The sequence below is a fragment of the Myotis davidii genome, unplaced genomic scaffold (genome assembly GCF_000327345.1).
Source record: "Myotis davidii unplaced genomic scaffold, ASM32734v1 scaffold46, whole genome shotgun sequence".
Taxonomy (NCBI): domain Eukaryota; kingdom Metazoa; phylum Chordata; class Mammalia; order Chiroptera; family Vespertilionidae; genus Myotis; species Myotis davidii.
This window is the reverse complement of record NW_006383006.1, coordinates 4875122-4894511: the sequence shown is the minus strand read 5'-3', so window position 1 is coordinate 4894511 and position 19390 is coordinate 4875122. Positions and strand designations below refer to the sequence as shown.

The 19390-nt window shown below is 39.8% G+C and overlaps 1 protein-coding gene across 2 annotated transcripts in view; it reads right to left on the bottom strand.

Annotated features, from left to right (window-relative positions):
* The window catches only part of INO80 (INO80 complex subunit), a 123329-nt gene that overhangs the window by 76236 nt on the left and 27703 nt on the right, over positions 1-19390 (bottom strand). For both annotated transcript variants that reach the window (XM_006778077.2, XM_015557571.1), the window contains exons 8-15: positions 18964-19167; positions 15797-15992; positions 14573-14640; positions 13245-13454; positions 12703-12783; positions 11792-11887; positions 2887-2946; positions 1276-1418 (exon numbers count right to left, since the gene is read on the bottom strand). In XM_006778077.2, the coding sequence (XP_006778140.1) occupies positions 1276-1418; positions 2887-2946; positions 11792-11887; positions 12703-12783; positions 13245-13454; positions 14573-14640; positions 15797-15992; positions 18964-19167 (1058 nt within the window). The remainder of the gene's footprint in view (positions 1-1275; positions 1419-2886; positions 2947-11791; positions 11888-12702; positions 12784-13244; positions 13455-14572; positions 14641-15796; positions 15993-18963; positions 19168-19390) is intronic.

The window sequence follows — 19390 nt, the reverse complement described above, 5'->3', positions numbered from 1 at the left end:
ATATTTTAAACATATAACTTCCAATAAAAAGATTCTTGGGGAATTCTAATAACCATCCAGGGACTAGGACAACTTGCATAAAGCAGACAGAACCTACAATCCACATAAATGTAACATTCTACTTCTTACTAAGACCTCCTGTCTAAAATAATCTCTCGAGGAAAGGGCAGGCGCCCCTTCCTCCACAAAAATTTTCCTTGAAGAACAAAGATCTATTAAAATGTCATAATTATTGAGTAGGAAAACAGAATGAGAAAAATCCTTGTATTTTAAACATTAATATTTATGTTCCATGAAAAATGCAAAAGGGAACTTCTGACTTCTGGTCAGATGAATGGCTATGGGGAGACCATATCATTCCATCTTCTGAAATCTCTCTGATCTTTTTTTTTTTTTTTAAATATATTTTATTGAGTTTTTACAGAGAGGAAAGGAGATAGATAGTTAGAAACATCGATGAGAGAGAAACATCGACAAGCTGCCTCCTGCACACTCCCCACTGGGGACGTGCCCGCAACCCAGGCACATGCCCTTGACCGGAATCGAACCTGGGACCCTTCAGTCCGCAGGCCGACGCTCTATCCACTGAGCCAAACCGGTTTCGGCTCTCTCTGATCTTTATTTTCATGTGTGTATATAGCACACAGATACAGTTGACACTTGAACAACATGGGTTTAAACTGTGAGGGTCCACTAACGTGGATTTTTTTTTTCAATAAATATAGTAAATGTATTTTCTCTTCCCTATAATTTTCTTAGTAACATTTTTGTTGTTGTTGTTTTTCTTGTTAATACTCACCTGAGGGTACTTTTTCCATTGACTTTTTTTAGAGAGTGAAGGGACGGGGAGAGGCAGAGAGAAACATTGGTTTCCTACCGCACATGCCACAATGGGTCCAGGGATAGAGCCTGCAACCAAGGTACAAGCCCTTGACCAGAATCGAACCCATAATCCTTCAGTCTGCAGACTGACACTTTAACCACTGAGCAAAACCAGCTAGGGCAGTATCATTTTCTTTTCTCTAGCTTACTTTATTGTAAAAATTCAATATATAATATATGTAAGAGACAAAATTTGTGTTAATCGATTACTTATGTTATTGGTAAAACTTCCAGTGTTTGTAGAGTCAAAAGTTTTATGAGGATTTTCAAGTGCAAGGAGTTGGGGAGACAGATTTTGGTACCCTGAACCAGCACGCTGTTCAAAGGTCAACTGTATATCATATTTCTACATATTCTCAGTCCAAGGAGTTTGGGTTCCACTACTCATGTTACCTGGAACTACTCTTGAGTGCCTGAGCCTCGTCCAGTACCATGTACTGCCACTTGACCCGCTGGAAATACTTTACGTCCTGCACCACCAGCTGGTAGCTGGTGATAACCACGTGGAAGGGAGCATCCTGAGTGTAAAGGGTCTTCTGTAAATATAAGAGGACAAAGGCGAAAAGAAATGACAATTCATATAAGATAATGAGGAATACATTGTATTTTCTAAGGCCAAGTTTATGATAGCTCAAAGATGTGCTTCTCCCATCTGGGAGATGTACAGTGAATTAAACCACAACTGTTTTTAAAGTAGGACCTTAATCACAAATCATCATAAAAACTAGTATTTAGCTTATTAAAGAAAAAAGTTCTTATTTAATCCTGGACTTCAATCAAATCCAGCTGACTGTCTATAATAGGAAAAATATCATAATAATGTAAAAGAAAAAAGTGCACTAGCCTAGTGCCAGAAATATATAAGAAGATTTTGTATATGAGAAATTACTCAAATCAATTGAAGAAATAATGATTTCATATACCGTATTTGCCGGCGTATAAGACGATTTTTTGGCCCTGAAAAATATGCCTCCAAGTGGGGGGTCGTCTTATACGCCAGGTACACTTCAGATAAACTGCCCATAGTGCTTGCCCCGTGCCATAGTGGCCTCCCGATGCCCGCCCACTTCATTCCACATACCGTTCAGGCATCAGCAGCGCTGCTGGGTGTATGCTCGGCTGTTATGCGATTTTGCGAGTGTGGTAAATTCGGGTTACCGTATATTTCTTTACATATGCATTGAAGATTCGTGATTTTGCGCTATCATGGTGCCTGTTAGAATGTTGAAGAGCTCGCACTTGCGCACTAGTGAGGTCCCAGGGAGATGCTGATGCAAGGGTGGACCAGACTGCTATAGTGACAGGGCGGGCAAACAGGAAGCCGGGACCAATCAAATCAGGCTTTGTATACAGCCAACAGCCAACCACAATACTGCCCCATTGTACAGTACAGCATAGAAAATGTCGACCAGTCAAACCCCTATCATCCCTATCATGGCACCAAGATGTCGTTGATGAACTTTTAATATCAGATGATGAAGAGGAGTTTGAAGGCTTTTAAGGTGAAACTGTCACGCCAGCAAACTTGCTAGGGACTTGCCCGGCACTTGCTCTCTCCCTCTATTTGTTATCTTACTTCTATCATTGACAGTCCCTCTAGGTTGTGGGCTGCTTGCCTGTGTTCCTGAGAAGCATCTACGGTACCAGTCTATAGAGTGTGTTTTCTTTAGTGAATTACCGGTATGTTTACCGGTAATAAACTTGCACTGTTTTATGTATATGTTTGATTACATACAGCCTTGTGACAGTTTTCCTGCATGTCATAAGCATTTGAATATACATTAAAATGTTAAAATCAAATCTGATATTGTTTTACCTTATATTTGGTGTGTGGAAGGTGTGCGGAAGAGGGGGTAGTCTTATACGGCGAGTATATAACAAACTCTGTATTTTGAGTGGAAATGTTAGGGGGTCGTCTTATACGCCCAGTCGTCTTATACGCCGGCAAATATGGTATATACTTGTGTGCCTGTATATGTATATATTTAGTAAGCTGAGAGTTACCTGACTCCAGAATCTCCTTATGACTTTTCTATCATGAGGATTTCCCCAATATGGTAGCACCTGGAAAAGGACCAAGACATTACTCAGAATGATTTTAAAAGAACCTAAAACAAAATAAATCTAGGAATTCCTCTTCTGTCATGGCTTGACTAGTACTCCTCCTGTTGACCAAATTAAAAACACATATTCAAAACATCTGTTTGAAAGTATCAAAGAGCTAAGCTACTGAGGCAGTAGAGAATTAAAGAGACAAGATCCAGAAAAGAAAGCAAGCTGAGAAAGGAAATCCTGTTACCTGTACATGGTCCCCTTGAAGGTGATCCTTTACAAAAGTTCTGGTTGAGAGGCTAAGAAACTGAGCAGAGGTTTTTATTTCTTTATTTTTTTCCTTAAGAAATGTGGAGCCCACAGGACAAAAACTGTTGTCCAAGGAGGAGGGATTCTGATAAGCATCAACCTCCTTGGCCTTAAGTTAGGATCAAAGAATATATACACACTAGAGTCCCGATGCATGAAATTTGTGCAAGAGTAAGCTTTCCTTCCCCTGGCTGCCGGCACTAGCTTCCTTCTGGCATCCGGGACCTGGGCTTCCCTCACAGCCCTGGCTTCATCCAGAAGGACGTCCAGTCTAATCCGCATATTATGCTTTTATTATAGACTAGAGGCCCAGCGCGCAAAAATTTGTGCACTCGGGTGGGGGGCGGGGGGGTCCCTCAGCCCGGCCTGTGCCCTCTCGCAGTCTGAGACCCCTCGGGGGATGACCACCTGCTGGCAGTCAGACATGCCTCTGGCAGCCCGGGAGCCCTCGGGGGATGTCCACTTGCCAGCGGGGAACAGACCTAGGCTGCAGTTGGACATCCTTAGCGCTGCTGAGGAGGCAGGAGAGGCTCCCACCACCACCACTGTGCTGGCAGCCACCCGCCTGGCTTGTGGCTGAGCAGAGCTCCCCCTGTGGAATCACACTGACCACCAGGGAGCAGCTCCTGCATTGAGCGTCTGCCCCCTGGCGGTCAGTATGCATCATAGCGACCACCGTTAGGTTGATTTGCACATTAGCCTTTTATTATATAGGATTTTCACTTACATTGTAATATTTTTGGTCAAACTCTAAGTCTAATAAAAGCTGACTTATTTCTGTTTGTTAGGTTCTAACCCACAATTTAAAAGGTATTTCGTGAGGGGCTGAAGACTGTTTGCAGCTGGTCAACACCCCCTTCAGGGTGGAGGTCCCCACTGGGTTGCCTGGCCAGTCTGGGTGAGGGGCTGAGGATCGTTTTCAGGCTGGCCAAGCCCCATGGCAACGGAAGCTCCCAGCCTCTCCTTTCTTTTTTTTTAATTCTGAGATTTATTTACCTTCTATAATTGAAACTTTGTTGCCTTCAGTGGAGCTCAGAGCCGGCCAGGACGGGCAGGAAGCTTGGCTTCCTCCATCACTGGAGCAACCAAGCCTCCTGCTGACTCCAGCTCTGTGGCCACGGCCGGCTGAAAGCAGGTATCTGGGTTGTTGCCTTCAGCGGAGCTCAGAGCCGGCTGCAGCAGGTGGGAAACTTGGCTTCCTCCATCACTGGGGCAACCAAGCCTCCTGCTGGCTCCAGCTCCAGTGGCTGCTGGCCGCCATCTTGGTTAGGTTAATTTGCATACAGTTGCTCTGATTGGCTGGTGGGCGTGGCTTAAGGCCTAGCAAAGGTACAATTTGCATGTTTGTCTTTTATTAGATTAGATACTAGTAATTAAGGTAAACCATACACAGACCTGCCATAACAGACTCTGTCATCGTTTAATATTTATAGGAAATTGGTTCCAGTACCACCTGAAGATATCAAAACCCATGGAAGGCACAGTGTTTGCATATAACCTATGCATATCTTCCTGTATACATGAAATCATCTTTAGTTTATTTATAATACCTAATCCTATATAATAAAGTGGTAATATGCAAATTGACCATCACACCCTTGCACAAGATGGCCACCCCCATGTGGTCAAAGATGGCCACAAGATGGCTGGCAGGGGAGGGCAGTTGTGGGCAACTTAGCCAGGAGGGGAGGGCAGTTGGAGGGAAACCAGGCCAGCAAGGGAGGGAAGATGGGGGCGACCAGGTCAGCAGGGGAGGGCGCTGGGAGGCAGAAGCAGTTAGGAGCTATCAGGCAGGTATGCAGGCAAGCGGTTGGGAGCCAGCAGTCCTGGATTGTGAGAGGGATGTCCGACTGCTGGTTTTGGCCTGATCCCTGTGGGGTCCCAGATTGAAGATGGCGCAGGCTGGGCTGAGGGATACCCCCCTCCAGTGCACGAATTTCATGCACCAGGCCCCTAGTATAATATAAATGTCAAGTAAATCATTGTTATACTGTATTGTTTAGGGAATAATGACAAGAAAAAAGTCTGTACATGTTCAGACTTGTACATTGTAGGCCTAATAATACAGTACACATCAGCAACAATGTAACTTTCCCACCAAATATTGTTCCAATACACAGTTGGTTGAATCCCTCAGATATGGAGGACCCACTATACTGAATTTCAGCTTCAAATCATCTCAATTCCTGACTAGATTAAGGGGATTTGGATTATTAGTGTCCCAGAAAAAAATGTTACTAGTGACAAGAAATCAAAACAAAACCCAAAACACAGAAATCCTCTCTACAGAAGAAAAAAAACAGTTTCTAAAACCCACAAATATCTCTAGAATTTTCCCCATACACTGTCTGGCATATAAGTAACACAAAAATAAAAACCAGACATATGGAAAGACCAGACCATTTGATTGAAAAGAGAAAAAAGAAAGCCACAAGAGGTCAAGATAATGGAAATATCAGAAAAAGACTTAGAAAGAATTCAATGACATGTTAGATACAGCTGAAGAGAAAGTTAGTGAACTAGAAGAAAATATCCAGACTAAATCATGGAGAAACAAAAGAATGCAAAGTTCAGCATTTTTTGTGTGATGCCTCTAGGGTTCTCTTTTTTTTATCCAGATGGGGGTCAAAGTATTTCTTGAATTTATAGCTTGATATCTTTTGTAGTTTTCAAAAATCTCAGCCAGATGGAAGCACGAATATGCAGAAAGGAATGAAGATCAATTAAAACAATGAACATGTATTATGAATAAATCTAAACTTAAAATGTATAAATAATAGAATGCCTTATGTGGTTTAAAATATAAAATATGCTACTTTTAAAAAAGTGATACATGTATTCTCCTAGGTATCTACTGAAGAATCAAATGAATATATAATTAGCAAGGTAAGAGGGGAAGAAAAAAAAAGTAATAAAATCTAATCAATCCAAAGGTACCCAAGAAAGGAGAGAAAAAGGAAAGTTGAACATGTGAAAGAACTAGAAAGCAAACAGCAAGGCAGATTTAAGCTACATATACCAATAATTATATTAAAAGTAAGCATAAATATCTGTAACAATAAAAGCATAATATGCTAATTAGACCAGACAGCCGACGACCTTCCAGACAAAGCCGGGGCTGTGAGGGCCAAGGCAAGCTGCTGCGGCTACAAGGGCCAAGACCCTTGCATGAATTTCATGCATCGGACCTCTAATTCAAAAATAAAATGCAGGAAATGTGCCTTTAAGTGTAGACAGAGAATGGTTAAAAATAAAAGGAACAAAAAGATACCATGTAAAAATTAACCAAAGAAGTCAATTTCTTTAATATCAGAGAAAACAGGTTTTAAGGTAAAATCTTAAAGAGGAGAATCTATAATAATAAAAATATAATATGCTAATTAGACCGAACATCCTTCCTGACAAAGCTGGGGCTGCGAAGGAAGCCTGGGTCCTGGGTGCCGGAGGGAAGCCGTTGCTAGCAGCTGGGGGAAGGAAGGCCTACTCTTGCATGAATTTCATTCATCAGGCCTCTAGTTTCATAATATTAAAAGGTCCAATTCACTAAGATTATCAAATAATTATAAATTTGTATATATAACTCAAAGAGCCTCAAAATATATAAAGCAAAAATGGATAAATTCGTAATTGTGGAAAATTTTAACACCTCTTTCAGTCAGTAATAGGACAGGCAGACAAAAAAAATCAATAAAGATACAGAAGAGCGAACAAGTTAACAAACCTGGCCTACTCAACATATATATATGACACTACACTCAACAACTGTAGAATAGACACTATTTTCAGACATTTATAAAAACTGACCATATGCTGGGCCATAAAAGCAAAGTTCAACAAATTTCAAAAGATTAACACATTGTTTGCGGGTAGTTTTTATCGCGCGCTAACAGATGGCGCGGGTCATTTTTGCTAATTTTTTGCACAAATGGCAACGTTCAGTAAAATTACGATAACTTTAGTTTACGTAGTTATATGTTACCTGCATTCTACCGCTAGTCTATAAAAAACGTATTAATACGTGTCCCGCACTCTACTACCAGTCAACGTAAAACGTATAAATACGTTTCCTGCATACAATGTGTTAATATTAATAAAAAGCATTTTTTCTTATCACAGTGTGTTTAAGTTATAAATTAGTAACAAAAAAGTACCTGGAAAACCATCCTTTGTTGGAAATTAAAAACCATACTTTTATTTTTATATATTTTTGTGGATTTCAGAGAAGAAGGGAGAGGGGGAGAGAGAGAGAGAGAAACATCAATGATGAAAGACAATCATAGATCAACTGCCTCCTGCACACCCCCTACTGGGGATCAAGCCCAGAACCTGGACATGTGCCTGGACAGGAAATGAATCATGACCTCCTGGTTCATAGGTCGACACTCAACCACTGACCCACACCAGCCAGACAGAAACCACATTTTTAAATAACCCATGCATCTACAAGAACTTGCAGTAAAAGCTAGAAATTATTTTGAATTGAAAGATAATAAAAAATGTGACCCAACAAACGTTTGGATGACTATACTCATGCTTAGAAAGCAATTAATACCCTTAAATACACATATTAGAAAAAAAACAAAAATCAACCATCTAAGTTCCATCTTGAAATGTTAGAAAAATCTTAAAGTTTACCAAAAAAGTAGACAAGAATAATAAAAGAGAATAAATAAATGAAATAGAAAACATACAGAATAGCCTATATCAGGGATGAAAAGTGGTACATCTATAGTAATAATAGCCTAGGTGGTCATCATTCCCTGATTCTGTGATGCTCTCAGGCTGTCACAAGATGGCTGCACATGCAGTGGAGGCGGGGCCCAGTGGCTGCTCTGTGCAGCAAGGCCTGGGTGGTCCCGCAGCTCCGTATGGCACGGAGGAGGTGGGTCCTGGCGGAGAGTCCCTGCCACCTCACGCAGAGGAGGCGGGTCCCGGTGGCTGCTCCACACGGCTTCTGCTGGGGTTCCTGCAGCGGGCAGGACTCCCAGCTCCTGCCTACCTCTTTGGGGCAATCCATCAAGGAGCCCCAGATGGGTGGGCAGGGCCTACCTCTTTGGGGTGATGGATTGCAAGGCTCCCGCACTGTGAGAGGGAACACATGCCAGGCTGGGGGACCCCAACCTCAGTGCACGAATTTTGTGCACTGGGCCTCTAGTTAACTATAAAAACATAAATCATATTTCATAGGAAAAATGACACCAGAGGCACTGATCACACTAGAACCATAAAACAAGTGTTACTTGCCAAATAAAATGAACTTTCAGATATTATCATCACAGATCTAAGTATCTTTTGAATGTAAACTAACCATAAACCTGAACAGAGTCTATACACCTATGTTCTTTAGGGAGGTGAACACATTTCTGACAATCCAAAGGAGTAACAGCAATAAAAATGATGAATCAATAGAGCAGAGGTCATCAAACCTTTCCTCTAAATGGCCATATAATAAATACTTCTGCTTTGCAGGCCATACAGTCTGTGTCACAACTACTGAATTCAGCCATAAATAATACATAAACAAAAGAGCATGGCTGTGTTCCAATACATACGATTTAAATTTCGTGCATCATTTTTTATGAAATATTTTTAATCAACAATTTAAAAATGTAAAAACTATTCTTAGCATGCATGCTGTACAAAAAACTAGGTGGCAGATTCCTCAATAAGTTAAATATAGAATGATTTAGCAATTCTTCTCCTAAATACATACCCAAAAGAACTGAAAAACAAGACAGGTGTTTAAACAAAAACCTGTACATAAATGTTCACAGCAATGCTATTAACAATAGCCAAAAGGTAGAAACAACCCAAATATCCATCAATAGATGAACGGATAAATAAAATACAGTGTGCTATATAATAAAAGCCTAATATGCTAAGTGTCCAGTTGTCCAGTCTACCATTCAACCAATCAAAGCATTATATGCTAATGATATGCTAAGGATGCTATAACATGCACTGACTACCAGGGGACAGTCGACTTGTCGACCAGTCGCTATGATGTGTACTGACCACCAGGGGGTAGATGCTCCAACCAGTAGGTTAGCTTGCTGCTGGCGTCCAGCCAATCGGGACTGAGTGAGACAGGCCGGACATGCACTGGAGGCCTCCGATGGTCCCTCCCCGACTGGCCAACCTCCCGTGTTCCTCCCCAGACCCAATTGTGCACCAGTAGAGTCCCTCTACCTGGCCTGTGCCCTATCGCCATCCGGGACCCCTTGGGCATGTCAGAGAGCTGGTTTCGGCCCGATCCTGCAGGCCAGGCCGAGGGACCCCACTGGTGCACAAATTCCTGCACCAGGCCTCTAGTATCCAGATAATAAAATATTATTCAGTCAAAGGAATGAAGTACTGATATATCCTACAACACAGATGAACCTTGAAAACATTATGCTAAGTGAAAAGAAGCCAGACATAAAAGCCCTTACATTGCATGATTCCAGTTATATGAAACTAGAGGCCCAGTGCACAAAAATCATGCAAGAATAGGCCTTTCTTCCCCCGGCTGCCAGCACCGGCTTCCCTCTGGCACCCGGGACCCAGACTTTCCTCGCAGCCCCAGTTTCGTCCGGAAGGTTGTCCAGAAGGACGTCTGGTCTAATTAGCATATTATGCTTTTATTATTATAGATATCTAGCTAAAATAAGCAAATCCATGGACACAGAAAGATTTGTGGTAACCAGGGTCTAGAGCAGTGGTTCTCAACCTTGGCTGCACATTAGAATCACCTGGAAATCTTTTTAATCCTGATTTCTGGGCCTCATCCTCAGGAAATTCTGTTTCTTTGTTACTAATGTTGTGGCCCCATCTCATAACAAAGAAACAGAATTTCTGGAGGATGAGGCCCAGCAATCAGGATTTTAAAAAGATTCCCAGGTGATTCTAATGTGCAGCCAAGGTTGAGAACCACTGGTCTAGAGGGAAGGGGGAATGAAAGGGGAATTAAGGAGTCACTACTTAACTGGGAAGCGGTTTCTGTTTGGCATGATGAAGGAGATTCTGCAACCTGATATCAACCTGATCACTGCACCTTATTGTATATGTACTTAATGCTACTTCACTGTACACTTTAAATTGGTACATATTATGTTATGCGTACTTTATCACAATTTTTAAAAACTTGGAGAGCCCTGGCTGCTACGCACAGTGGTTAGAGCATTGGCTGTGCACCACAGGGTTTTGGTTCGATTCTACCCATCCTTCCTTGGGGCGTTTGTGGGAGGCACCAATTGATGTATGTGTCTATGTTACACTGATGTTTCCTTCTCTTTCTCTTTCTTTTTCTCTTTTTCTTCCTCTTCCTCTTTTTCTCTTTCTCTTTTCCCACCCTCCTCCACTCCCAGCCTTCCACTCTCTCTAAAAATCAATGGGGAAAAATATCCTTGAATGAGGATTAACAACAACAAAAAACAAAAATAAAAAATTGGGACAAACAAATGGAAATTGGGATTGGCCCAAAGGCCATATTTTACCGACTTGTAAATTATAGCATCAAAAGAAAGTTCAACATGCAAATGAAAGTTCAGTTCACGTATAGGTATAAAATCAAAGGAGAGGTAACAAAGACATAAATAGAAATTCACTGCCATCTATTGGTCAATGAAGGACATACTGAAAACTTAATTTGATGGAAAATTTTAAAATTTAATTTCTAACTTCCTGATTGTTCATCTTGTACTGAGCAACACCACCACCACCAACAAAGGTGGAAAAAAAGATGGGCCCTGGTCAGGTGGCCTGGATGGTTGGAGTGTCAACCCGTGCACCAAAACATTGTGGTTCGGTTCTGGGTCAGGGCATATACCTGGGTTGCAGGTTTGAACCCTAGTCAGGGTGCATGAGAGAGGCAAATGATCAATGTTTCTCTCTCACATTGATGTTTCTCTCAAATCAATAAACATATCCTTGAGTGAGACTTTTCTAAAAAGCAACACAAAAAAAGATGGGGTCCTATCTATCCCTCTCTCTTTCTCTCTCTCTCTCTCTCTCTCTCTCTCTCAAATCAATAAAAGCATTTTTAAAAATCCCATCAAAAAAAAAAAAAAAAAGATGGGGAGCTCCATATCCCACATGATAAATAACTCTACAGAAAATATTCGTGCAAGGGGCTCAGCCTCCACCGCCACGGCGGCTTTGTCTGGAAGGGTGTCCGGTCTAATTAGCATATTACACTTTTATTATTATAGATGGGGGAGGAATGATGACCATGCCATATATTATAGGATATGTGCCCTGATGATGATAAGCCAAAAATCTACATTAAACCAGCAAGGAGGATATTTTCTATTATGGTAGTTTGACCAAGAGCATTGATTCATGTGACCAATGTAGCAAATCACTCAAACTGGACTTTGGCTTTCTCACATATGATGCACAAAGATTTATTGCTCCCATTGTAACATTTATACGAAATGTATGCAAGTTATTTTGGGGGACAAAAATGTAAGAAATTAACTATTATCAGCACTTTCATAAGCGAGGCAGCAAGAAAGTCAGAAATTTTATTTTTAAAGAGCAATATAATTTTTTGTTGAATGATTTTTACCTTGAATTTAGGAACAAATCTAGTAAACTCCTGATGCCAATTGTTAAGTGTAGAAGCAGGTGAAATTATTAAGAAAGGTCCCCAAATGTTCTCTCTCTGAAACAGAAAAACTGGGTTAGCAAACTGCAGGAAAACTGAAAATATTTACTTCAAAATTATAATTAACTACAAGAGCAGTTTAAGAATAGAAAGTACATTGTAACAAGAGAAATGGTGTTTATTCCAACATATTGGCACACTCAATAATATTCTATATTAATAATAATCCAGGAAGGAACTTGCTCATACACACCTTGAAGAAAAAATAGCAAGCAATTACTGCCCTCTCCAGCCACCTCTTATCGGTCCTAAGTTATATCATTCACAAAGCACTTAGAACATACTGACTTTATGTGTTGTTTTCCCCTGTACTAGATGATCATATAATTTTACTATTACCTAAAGCTTTTGCTTTTTTCAAAATGCTTTTACACATATTTTCTCATTTAATTTTTAGGAAGAAGTTTGCAGAAGTGGAAACAACTTTAAAGAGTTAAAGTGAAGTCAGGTCAAAGAGGTTGCATGAATTGTCTAAGTTTACACTGCCAGCAAGTGTACAGTTGAGATATGAACTCAGGTCCTCTGATCTGACCATACATTGTCTTTGCCACCACACTGGTGGTTCTCAACTGAGGGTGGAGGCGGTGGGAGAGGTTGCCAAACCACACATGCTCAAAAACTGTCCTAGTCTTCTTGGAAATCAAATGTTTCACTACATTATGTTAGGCTGTGAAGGCTTTGAAGGCAAGGAGCAAATGCTACTGTCTCGGTATGCTACAAAGCCTAACACAGAGCTTGATAATGGCTGATTCTCAATAGAAAATGACCCTAGGATCTAGAGAGAGAAAAAGAGAAAGATAGCATCTACCCACCTCAGCCAGATGGGCAAGGAGGGCAATGCTCTGTACTGTTTTACCAAGGCCCATTTCATCTGCAAGAATGCCATTAATACCCTGGAAAAAAACACACATGGTTAACATCTCTCACATTCCATCATACAGGGTTCAAAAAGAACTAACCAAAATGTTAAACTTGTTCAAACAAATGTTACTAGAGATTCCAAGCTTCAGCACTTTATCACCTGCTGTAATGATTCATTTGCCAATTCCACAGCTACAACTGTGAATCATGAAGCCAGTTTTTTAGCTAATCTAATCCAGGCACAGAAGCAAGCAACCACTTGCCAAGACCACCTAAGGCAAACTATACATATAATACAAATATTCTCCAATAAAATCTCCAGGTTAAAAATATAGAGACATCGTTTTTACTCTTGCCAAAGGATAAAGCTTTTTAAAAGGAATGAAATCTAAAACATTATCTTGTGCTTATTTCACAATATATTGAACCAATGACTTTAGAAAAACAGGTAACAAGTGAAAGATAATGGGTATAGCATAATTCTAAAATTTACCTGTTCATAGAGATTTGCTAACCAATTCATGCCTTTCAGTTGATAACCTTTTAATTTGCCATTAAAAATTGTGGGCTGTGGAATATCCTCACCAGCCCGGATAGATGGATTTGCCAGGCTGTAACTCTCCCCAAACCCACTGCCAGACTTGTTTGCTGCCCGTAGGGCAGCTGCTCGACTTTCTTTTGCATCTTCATCAAAAGACCTTGTCTGTAAAATAAAAATTAATTAGAAGAAAAATGTAACATCTCTTTTGGGCTAATTGGAACAAAACAATTTAACAATTATATTAAAAATATGCTCTTAATGGACAGATACTAAGCCTTATATATGATTACTTGCTTCATCAAGAAATTTATTGAAGTTTTTATATATATATTTTTTAATTATAGTTATTGATTTTAGAGAGAGAGATGAAGGGCGAGAGAGAAAAAAACCATTCATTTGTTGTCCCACTTATTTATACATTCTTTGGTCGCTTCTCTGTCTGTATGTGCTCTGACAGAGATTGAACACCCAAACGTGGCATAACAGAGCTACACTTTAACCATTGAGTTACCTGACCAGGTCTAGAAATTTATTACAGTTTTTAAAAATATATATTTCTATTGATTTTAGAGAGGAAGGGAGATATAGAACATCAATGATGAGAATCATTAATTGGCTGCCTCCTGTACACCCCTACTGGGGATCAAGCCATGTGCCCTGGCTGGGAATTGAACCGTGACCTCCTGGTTCATAGGTAGGCACTCAACCACCGAACCACACCAGATGGTCTTATTAAAGTTTTGATATAAAATTTGGTTGGTTGGGATTGATGGAAAGAAGGTCGAGTTTGTGTCTATCCTTGACTTGTACCCACCCTACTGAAGTTATATATAGGTTCCTAGGCAGTCTATTAAACTGTTTTCTTTACTTAATTCACTCTAACTGGAGTTTCTTCCTTACTTCATTAAAAAGCACTATATCATGAATAAGCAAATAATTACTGAAGTGAATGAAGGTACTAACTTATCAGTTTTCTTTAGGCATAATATAGCTCACTTAACAAGCAAAAAATGTGGTCTTTTCTAATGCATTTCCTACTGTTTCCCATGATTTCTTGAGAGAACAAAAAATAGGCAAACTTCCTAACTTCAATCAACACACTCCTGAAGCTTAAACATATGAAGGTTCATTTTCCACCTTTCCTCAATCACCTACAGACACTCACATTTGCCAATGTTTTTCATAGAAAATATGATTAAGACTAAAAGAACACCCAAGTAGAAGGATGCAGGTTATTTCCAGGGCCCATTATAGTTTATCTTTTCATTTTTAAGACTCACCCGAGCTTGATGAATATGGTAAGCATTTTCAGCATTCTTCAGGGCCTGGGCTTTGAAATGGTTACTATCTGAAAAGGAAAACTTATAGATTATCTACCTCATTAATTGATCTCATTCAAAGATGCAATGTACATCAACATGTTTGGATCGGTGACTCCCCCATTCTACTTATCCCTAGGTTCATAGAGGATGAGGGAGCATAAAGGCTCAAATTAAGTATTTGACAGAGGTAAGGAAGTTACCATGGAGGCAGAGGGCTGACATGGTGTCCCATAACCAAAGCCAGCACAAAAAAAATCAGCAGGAGCCCTGGCTGGGTGACTCATTTAGTTGGAGTGTTGTCCTGTACACAAAAAGGTTGTAGGTTCAATTCCCAGTCAGGGTACATACCTAGGTTGTGGGTTTGACCTCCAGTTGGGGTGTGTGCTGAAGACAACCGATTGATGATTTTTCTCTCTCACATTGATGTTTCTCTCTTTTTTTTTCTCTCTCTCCCCACTCTTTCTCTCTAAAATCAGTAAATATATATCCTCAGGTGAGGATTTTTTTTTAAATTGCCAGGAGACTGAGCTTACCTCCTAATTCTGGGTTTCTTGCATGAAGCAATGTCAATGCCAGTAAAATAAGACAACAAGGACTCAAAATTGTGATATATTTATGCCAGGTGAAATTATTCCAAAAGAAGAAATACAGACATGTGTAACGCCCAAGATACTATGAAGCATCCCCATTTCTCTTTTACTCTTAGCTCAACATGATTTTGATCACTATTCTCTGTAAAATTCCTCTCAAACTCCATCCCTATGCCTCCCTACCTGTGTTCACAAAAATACTAAAACTGAACAGTCTCGTTCTCATGCCTGACTTGCATTGCTAACAACCCTGTTATGTGAGAGATGATGTTCTCTTCAGAGACATGTTCACTGAATTCTTCCAATTTAATATCTTCTATTTCTACTAATGTATAAGAACATATAAAATATTCCCAAACTTGTAAGATCATATAACCTGACCCTTTCCTTTTCAAATTCTTGAATAAAAGTTTTATATTTTTATTTTATATAAACACTCACATTTTCCTATACTGGTATAATAAATTCCCCTTTATTGATCAATATTACATATCAGTTAAGACAAAACTTACAAGAATTAATCATGTGTATAACCTTACATATGAAAAACTGGAGGGTATCGGCTTCCTATAACTTCTGATTTGGGACTCACCATAATCCTCCTGTGTGATGTTAACTACCACACCTCCACCAATGTCAATTTGTCTCTGGGTAGAACTGTCTTCCAGTTTCCTTAGGATTTCCTCCTGGATCCCATCATGACCCATGTCTCGTTTGCGACTCATAAAATGGGCATACAACTCCGTCTGGGTGATTAGGAAGTTCAGTTTTCGCTGTTGCCTCTTGGCCTAAACAGGAAAAACATTGAAGTGAAAAGAGTCACACCATTAATCATAAACCAAGAGGTAGTCAACAAAATTCACCAAGCCTCTATATAGTTTGCAATGTAATTCCTTTATAAATTCTTTATCATCAGAACGGTGAAAACTGCTAATGAACAATTTTATAATAATCAAGTCCTGGTAATAAACACAAATAATAACCTTCATTTATGGTCTAATAGTAATCTATATTTTGCTCTCCTTTATAATATGAAATCTTTCTCCATCTGGCTTCTGTCTAAAATGTTTATTTCTGCCCTAGCCAGTTTGGCTCAGTGGACAGAGTGCCTGCCTGTGGATTGAAGGGTCCCGGGTTCGATCCCAGTCAAGGGTACATGCCTGGTTGCAGTCTTGATCCCCAGTAGGGGGCATGCAGGAGGCAGCCAATCAATGATTCTCTCTCATCGTTGCTGTTTCTCTCTCTCCTTCTCCCTTCCTATCTGAAATCAATAAAAATATATTTAAAAATAAACAAATAAATAAAATGTTTATTTCTGCCCAGACAGTGTGGCTCAGTTGGTTGAGCATCGGCCCATGAACCAGGAGGTCACATGCCCAGGTTGTGGGCTCGATCCCCCGTGGGAGGCATGCAGAAGGCAGCCACTCAGTGTTTCTCTCTCTCTCTCCCTCTCTCTTCCTCTCTTTGAAATCAATAAAAACATTTAAAAATAAATACATACATAAAATAAAACGCTTATTTCTTTACTATATTACTTTTTTATAGTGGCACTGAGACAGTAACTAAATTCAAGCTACATATTTTATTTCATAACCTGGGTGGTAAAGACATTTGTATAGCTTCATTATATTAAAAAATGTAAACGTGTCAGAAACTCTTCTTTATCTATCACCAAAAGGCAAAGTGCTAGGAGCTATAAATTATTCTTGAAGTCAATGCAGAAAGTATCTGAGAAAAATAAGCCAATCAAAGGAAGAAAATGCTCCCCAAACAACATATAGTTTACGTGTGATGATAGTTACAAAATATGGTTATAAACCAAATACATGCTCACAAACACATACTTTTTTTTTAATGTAAAATGCTAATTCAAAGTGCCTCTGAAATAACCTGGTATGGAAAATAATCATTCTGTCAATAAATAAAGTCATTCATCAAAATAAACAGTAAAAGCAAACAAATACCATAATGATCGAATAATATGAAATATAGCACACACAATAAATACAAAATTAAAGTCATTTTTCATTAACTATTTTATAATAAAATTCCTACGAATTGTATGTGACTTATCCTTAGATCTACTTTCCCCAAAGAAAAACAGCAATAACATAAGGAATAAGGCCAAGAAAGACCCAAGTCCCAAAGTAAGCCACATAAAACTATTCTTTTTTTAGGGGTTTTATAGCATTTGAGCCAGATTCAAATTAGAAGAAAATCTGAGAGTTTGAGAAAACACTGAGCTTATTTTTCATAACAGATACAAATGCTCATGATCCAAAGCTAAAGTATAGTCAAGAAAACCTTTCTAAAACTAAAACAAAAAAGAATAATGTCCAGGCCCTAGCTGGTTTTGCTCAGTGGATAGAGCGTCAGTCTGTGAACTGAAGGATCCCAGGTTCGATTCTGGTCAAGGGCACATGCCAGGGTTGGAGGCTCGATCCCCAGTGTGGGGTGTGCAGGAGGCAGCCGATCAATAATTCTCTCTCACCATTGATGTTTCTATCTCATCTCCCTTCCTCTCTCTGAAATCAATAAAAAATATTTTTTAAAGAAAGAGTAATGTCACCTTAAAGAAGGCAACTACTGTTTAAATAAACAATGTAAATAAAAGGAACAATAAATATCCATCAAAAATAGTTTTATTTCAAAAGTTAAAAAAAATGACATACAAGTCAACATAACTGTAAATGAAACTGTCATCAGTTAGCTATCAACATAATTATAATTGGGACAATGTCTCACAAACCTAGATCATAATAAGCCAAGTCGCTTATAAACTTTAAGATCCGTGACTAACTCTTAAATGCCTCTAAACTCAGTAAGTATTCCCAATAGCATCAAATGTTTACTAATTCAATAATACTGTATGTTCATCTTGCAAACAAAGATAAAAGTTACCCAGGGGACTTAAATGAGCTGGACCAAATCCATATTCGTTCTCAAGGTATGATAAAGGAGGGAAGATCAAAAGTTTAGGACAGGTTCCACAGCTCTGCTTGTCAAGAACATTACCTATACTGAAAGAAAACATCTAATCCTTTGAATCCCTTCTTTCTCAGACCTCAACTTTCCTTCCATTCATCCCAAATGGTTTCCCAAAGGGAATACAGTAACTTTGTCCTCTTCTTCTCCCCTCTTGCTTCCCTAAACAATATACTCAACCTACATCAGACTTAGCAGGAGTACTAGCTGCAGTTTAAAACAGCAAAGTAGGTTAGGGGGTGGGTCTCAGAAAACTGGGCTAGTTGTCCATTCCCCCTATCTGGCCCTAAATTTGGCAAACAGCCCTGATCTTCTAAAAATCAAAACTGCGGCCAGCACCTGGAACCAAGCCAAGATAAGCTGTAAGCTAATTCCTTTTACTTTCATTCATTTTTCTTCTCTCTCTCTCTCTCTCTCTCTCTCTCTCTCTCTCTCTCTCTCTCTCGTCAGTAAGCATGTCTGGGGTGAAGATTAAAAAAATCTCCCTCTCCCTCTCCCTCTCCCTCTCTCTCTGGTCCTCGAGAAATATACAAAGAAATAGGCTGCAAAGAACAGAAGAAATTGGCATAAAAGAGAGGTGATGGCCAGGGAGAGGGTCTTATTGAAAGAATAAGAATATAATTAGTTTTCTGAACTAAAATCACCATCCTCAAAACATCCTTAAAACATTTTTATACAACTTCATTGATTAGATTTATAAATTCTGAAGTGCAAACAATTTCTTAATATGGCTTCAGCAATTAGGATTTTCAAAATATTATGCTACTGTCCTACCTCCCGCATTTCCTCATCCAACTTCCGCTGCTCCAAGGCTTCCTTTTCAGCCCGCTTGCGGTGTTCCTTCTCCACCTTCTCGTACTTCTTCCAGTACAGAAGCATCTCCTTGGTAAGGCGGCGGGCACGAGGCAAGGTCTCCTTACAGTTCTTCTGGGCCTGCAAGGCGGCTCGACGTACCTCCTTCATGCACTGGTGGGCAAGCTGCAAATAACAGCATTAAGACAATGGCGGACCCAACACCAACGCCAGTGCTCCCTGGGCTCCAAACCACAGCATTCCTCATTCCATTCAGTGCACAGTCCTCCTACAGCAGCGGTTCTCAACCTGTGGGTCGCGACCCCCTTGGCGGTCAAACGACCCTTTCACAGGGGTCGCCTAAGACCATCCTGGCATATCAAATATTTACATGATGATTCATAACAGT